Source organism: Galeopterus variegatus, unplaced genomic scaffold (genome assembly GCF_000696425.1).
Source record: "Galeopterus variegatus unplaced genomic scaffold, G_variegatus-3.0.2 Scaffold2989, whole genome shotgun sequence".
NCBI classification, from domain to species: Eukaryota; Metazoa; Chordata; class Mammalia; order Dermoptera; family Cynocephalidae; genus Galeopterus; species Galeopterus variegatus.
Window position 1 is genome coordinate 139,447 of NW_007729100.1, and position 6,000 is coordinate 145,446.

The 6,000-nt window shown below is 35.5% G+C and overlaps 2 protein-coding genes across 5 annotated transcripts in view; one reads left to right on the forward strand and one right to left on the reverse strand.

Annotated features, from left to right (window-relative positions):
- LRMP (lymphoid-restricted membrane protein) overlaps positions 1-2,671 on the forward strand; it is a 40,144-nt gene extending 37,473 nt beyond the window's left edge. The window contains exons 17-18 of the mRNA XM_008583646.1: positions 1,132-1,239; positions 2,152-2,671. Coding sequence (XP_008581868.1) covers positions 1,132-1,239; positions 2,152-2,395 — 352 coding nt within the window. The 3' untranslated portion in view covers positions 2,396-2,671. The remainder of the gene's footprint in view (positions 1-1,131; positions 1,240-2,151) is intronic.
- Positions 2,672-2,862: 191 nt separating this feature from the next.
- Positions 2,863-6,000, reverse strand: part of CASC1 (cancer susceptibility candidate 1) — a 50,169-nt gene continuing 47,031 nt past the window's right edge. For 3 of the 4 annotated variants that reach the window (XM_008583642.1, XM_008583641.1, XM_008583644.1), the window contains 3 exons: positions 5,476-5,643; positions 3,834-3,947; positions 2,863-3,154 (listed from right to left, as the gene is read on the reverse strand). In XM_008583642.1, coding sequence (XP_008581864.1) covers positions 2,882-3,154; positions 3,834-3,947; positions 5,476-5,643 — 555 coding nt within the window. In that variant the 3' untranslated portion in view covers positions 2,863-2,881. The remainder of the gene's footprint in view (positions 3,155-3,833; positions 3,948-5,475; positions 5,644-6,000) is intronic. The other variant, XM_008583643.1, reaches the window with a different exon arrangement.

Below are 6,000 nucleotides of genomic sequence, written 5' to 3' on the forward strand. Positions count from 1 at the left end.
AGTCTTTGTAACAAAAGACTGAGATCTTCAGAACCATAGAAGAATGCAATTGATTCTGGCTTTTGAGCCTTGTTTCCTTTAAAAAGGAAACCAAAATTTACCACATATATTCTCTATAGATACTCAACTGAAAAAAACATCGAGGCTGGCTGGTTAGCTCAGTTGGTTAGAGTGCAGTGTTATATAGTACCAAGGTCAAGGATTCAGATCCCAGTACTGACCAGCCTCCCATCCCCCCACCCCCACCAAGCCAGCCAAAAAAAAATTTTGAGACACAGTTCCCTTTGGCAATTTTGAGGGCATTATGAGCTTGAAATCTCAAAATTCAAATATTCAGATCCAACTAGGAATTCATCAGTGAACACGATAATGAAACAATTGTTCAGTGCAAGTGGAGCAACCCCTCATTACATAATGATTTGATTTAAACTACAGTCAATCCAGTTGCTATTTCCCACATAATTGAATACCAGTTTAACTAGCTTTACATTGAGAATATTTTCATAACCACTTATAAAATAAAGATTTTTAGAGAAAGAAGTAAATTTTGATGTAACTCTAAGTTAGCATTGATCAAAAATCAACTGCTCATATAGGATATTAAAAACAATATGGTAGAAGAATATTTAATAATGAAAAAATGTTTTCTATATAGTGAATGAAAAAATACGAAGAGGAAGAAATATGGTATCCACATTTTTTTAAGTGTCATTAAACATGCATATATATTGCCGGACACGAAAAAAGACAAAAAGGAAAAAAAAAACATGCATATATATACAGAGAAATAAATCACAGTAATAACAAATGGTTAATTATGAGCAGTGAGACTAACTTTTATATATTCTTTGTTAATTTCTCCTTTGTGCCTGGATAATATCCCAACTTTCTACACAAACATTTACTATTTTTCTAAATAGAGGAAGTTATTTTTTAAAATTAAAATCCTTTAAAATGTTTAAATTATAAATTTGGTGATTTGAATTTTAGAATTACGTATTTATTAAATCTTCCTAAAGCAAAACAAATAATCATGAGCCTCTTGAGTTATACAGTAAAATTTAGCAATATTTTATAAACATGGTATATTATCCTTAGTTTTGAATATTTAAAAATAATACTTATTTACAGAACTAAAGATGACTCAGAACCACCTGGAGAAGAAATAGTAGAAAGGACAAGGAAGCCAAGTCTTTCTGAAAAGAAAAATAATCCATCTAAGTGGGATGTCTCTTCAGTGTAAGTTGTCTACTTGCTAAATGATACCACTTTAGTGGGATGGGAAAGAGTAAGGCAGGGTTAGGAGTAATAGTCTTACTCAAATGACTTTATTGAAAGCCATGTCAAATTGTTAAGTTTGAGATGAATAACAAACTTTGTATGCTGTACAGTAGTTATCCCTGCATCTGTATTACAAGAGGCAGGAGAGTGTACAGTGTTAGGAACTTGACTCTGGATCCAGACAGCCTTGGCTCAAATTCCAGCTCCCTAAAACTGCGTGACCTGGGCAAGTTTATCATTTTAAAGCACCAGTTTTTTCATCTATTAAATAGAGATGATAATAGTACCTATGTCATTGTGTTGCTGTCATGATTAAATTAATCAGCTCATGTAAAATGCTTTGTACAGTGTCTAGCACAGAGTTAACTATTTTCAAAGACTTACATATTGCTGTAATAAGTTTTTTGTGTGTGGAGGTGTTTTTAGAACAAATAGTTTAAATTTTAGTACAGCAAAAGTATAGGATATGTGAGAAGTAAGTGACATGTTTATGTGCAGTACACGTACATAGTACATACATATGTATCCTGCTTTACTGAGTAATATTTTTGTTTCTACTGAGGAATAGAGTTGCCTGACCTGATTGAAAGAATGAAATAAATACTCAGATGTAGTTGTTAGGAGTTAAAGAATGCCTAAATTGCATAGTTTGGTTTCTCATCATAGAATATCATTTCTTTAATAATGTTAAGGTGTAGGGGGCAGATTGTGCCCAAAGCCAAGATGATAAATCATAATACATAGATTATAAGGTAGTGTTCGTGATATGTAGGGCAGATCAATGACTTGATTGGTTTTGTTAGCAAAAGGAATCTTTCTAATAGTGAACTACTGTGATAACTGAATTCTGTGTTTGTGTTTTTCTTGTAGTTGTGACACAATAGCTTCCTGGGCAACAAATCTCAAGACTCCCATGAGAAGGGCTAACAAGGCATTCTGGCTTTCTGTTGCTTTCATCATCCTGCTTGCAGCTTTGCTGAGCTTCCTCACAGGCCGATTTTTCCAGAAGTCTGTGGATGCAGCTCCTACACAGGAAGGGGACTCCTGGATCTCTCTAGAACATATCTTGTGGCCATTTACCAGACTCCGACACAATGGGCCACCGCCAGTGTGACTGCAGCACATCCTAATATATGTATTTTGAGTTTTAAAGTTTCAGTATCTGAAGTTCATAAATTAGTAACTTTTAGCCAGGCGAGTATAGCGCGAAACCAGAGGTTCTCAGAATGACTGTAAGATACTTTACACGCTTTCGTTTGCGATTACCTCCCCACCTAATATACCGTGGGGAAGAAACCTGCCTATGATCTTTTAATGAGCTTTTTGAGGAAGAAATATTATATATTGTTTTACTAAAATTTATTGAAATAAAGAATCATTTAAATCTTCATACAGTAAAAGTTGAAATTCTCAATAGGCCAAATATTCAAAGGAAAAAAACCCTACTTTAAAATAAAATTTGAGTATAAAATGCTAATTATACAATTTTAATAGCCTATTTGAAATATATTGATCCATTACACTTTATTGAAGAAATACCTGATTTTTTTTTTCCAACATGCTTGATTCTTCCTTTCAAATAAAAATTTGCAAGTGGAGGTTAAGAATAGCTGAGTAATCTAGTGGAGAGTAGCATTTGGCACACACAGTCGATAAACTGGCAGTCGGAGCTACTGACTTTCTCCATTGCTTCTTCAGAAGCAAAGTCCTTAACCATGTGATATAAAGTAGAATGAAACTCAGTTTCTTCTTTAAGTGCTTCAGAGAAGGTTTGGCTATCTTCATCGATTTTGAGTCTTTGTGCTCTGTCACCACTAAACATTAAAAGGTCCCAATCAGGATTCATAGGTTCTTTAGTAAGGTGTTCCCTCACCTAAAGAAAAAGAAAAGCCATGAAACTGTTCATATCTTGGTGTTTATAGAGCTTACCCACATGTATTAATTCATGCAACAAATGTTTATTGTGTACCTATCATGTGCCAGGTACTATTCTAGGTGCTAGGAATATAACAGTGAGACAAAACACAAAACAGCCCCTCCACCCCCAAATATATTAATAACTTCAACAACAAAACCCTGTATTTGAGTGGAGGAAACACACAGTAAACAAGAAAAATAAATATTGGTGGCTCATTTATGCTAAAACATTCATCAGTCAGCTTCTAGACTTTGATAAGATTCCTTCTTTATTAGGCAGTAGTAAATGTTGTCAGAAATTTAAGTTGGAGGCCTAATCCTCTCACAAGAGAGTTTGTGAATCACAGGTATATTTCACGTTAAAGGCTTCCATTTGTTCTTTAGTCAATGTAAAGAGAATAAAGACTCTGGCCTGAAGTCAAGAGCATTTGATACCATAACGGACAATGAAGGAATGACCTTTACATAGTTTGGTTTTATCTTATTAACAAACTAAAAAAAATCTGAAATTTAAAAATTCCATTTTGAATGTTGATTTCTTTTTACCTTGGAGAAGTCAGTCTACATTCACTTAGTGTTTGAGTACCTTCTCTTTTTGAGGACAAAGGAGTTTTATTGGTTTGTGCATACTATACCTTAACTACAACTTTTGTAGAATTACACAGCAGATTCCACTTGCTCCAACCAAACGCAAAAGCAGAGCTTAACAAGGCCATTTGTCGATAAGCTTTCATTTCTACCAAAGGAACCTGTCAGTATAAAAACGAATAGAATTGATCTTAGAGCCTCCCAACAAGTCTTTCTTCACTTCTTGGCCTCCTCCAGTCTCTTCTCAACAAAGAAGGATCCATTTAAAATTATAAGATTATGTGATTCCTCTCTCAAAACTGGGCAATGGTTTTCCCTCTCAGAGTAGAGTCCAAAGTTGACAATGATCTACAAGGCCCTCCATGATCTGATCACCACCACGTATACCCCGTCATCTCTCTAGCCTGATCTCCTTTTGTTCTCTCAGTTCCAGGCCAGGGCCTCCTTGCTGTTCCTCCAATCCTCAAACACACCAGGCCAGTCCCTCAGGGCTTTTGCTCCAGCTGTTCTCTCTGCCTGGAAGCTGCTTCCCCAGATAATGTACTTGGCTAAATTCCCCACCTTCAAGTTTTGCTCAAATCTTACCTTCTCTTTGAGCCCTTCTCTACACCCTATTTAATATCATATACTGCCCCAACCCCGCTGTTCCTGATCTGCCTTTTTTTTTCCCACAGCACTTTTTTTTTTTTAACGTATTAGATCATTTATGTTTATTTTTCTTTAGTGGAGTGTAAGCTCCACAAGGACAGGGACTATTGCTTTATTCACAGATTTATCCTAATCATCTAAAACAGTGCCTAGCACATAGGTGTTTGGAAAAAAATTCTCTTGAATATTCTGAAAACATGAACAGGACACTACATTCAGCATTGCAGAGCAACCGACAATTTGAGTTATTAAAACCAAGGGTTTTTTTCTGTGCATATATGCTCATAATCCTTAGCTATATGATTATTCTCAAATGTTGCATGAATGTCTACCTATATTGTCATTTTCTGGTATATTCATAAACATGTTCTTGAGTATGGAACTCCTCTGCCTACAAACACACCTTTCAGGATTAGAAGCTACTTTGTGTCTTCATTAACATAAAAATGCTCATTAAACACCATCTGTATTCTAGGAATATGATAGGTGATGGAAGAATCAAGGTTAAGAAACAGAGCTTGTCCTCAAGGAGCTCACAGTTCGACATGGAAGGATCTTAACTAAAGCTTTATGAGTGACATGAAGCAGAACACACATGCGTGCTCTGCCAGGAAACCAGAGGAAGTGGGTTTTGTACATTGGTGGTCTTTGTATGTTTAATTTTGCCTGATTTACCATGTTTGGGAAAGTGCAGAGTGATTTACTCTTTTAAGAAATCTTACATATGTCCAGTCACGGGAAGAGAGAAAATGCACCAAGTGAGAAGTCTCTCAGACTACCTTTGCACTGCACTGACCATCTTGGGTGTGGTCTGATTATCAATATGAATATCATGCTACAGGCTCACTCTCCTGGAGAAAACTATTAAACTTGACAGAACCCTGGATTTCTGGTTTTTTCACTTATTCTTTCCTTTCTAATTATATTCCTATATAAGTGAATATATAAAATTTATGTTATACCTTAAGGTTTATATAAAATTTAATACTTGCTAACATCCTAAATGTCCACTACATTAAATTTGGAAAGATTTATTCTTGCCTTATGGTTTATAACAACATAAAAGTGAGAGTGTCCAGTAGGGAAGATATTCAATCCAGCTGCTTTCAAAGCAATAATAAAAGGAACAGGAGGCATCCATTTTCCTTCCAAAATAGAGAAATGCTCTTTGTTTCTTAGTTTGATTGAAGCTAACATGCAGAGGTTTTCCTAGTACAAATAAGAAAAGAGAAGCTTTTATATTAGTAAGCTAAAGAAATTATTATTTCTATATTATTCCAGATCCAGCCTTTAGGTTCTTTATACTGTTCTTAAAATCATGTATCACTCTATATTAAAAAGGATGCAGGGCAGGTATGTTTTAAGCCTGATCCAAAAGCTCCCTCACAAAGTCCCCATGTTACCTTAAGCAGTTCACTAATCCCCTTTGGGCTTCACATGATCAAGGGATTAAAAAATCTCTCAGGTCTCTGACCTAAGAATATTGCATATATTCATATTCAATTAAAATAGCTATTTGAGGGCCGGCCTGGTGGTACACTGGAGAGTGCGCCGCTTGGGAGCGCG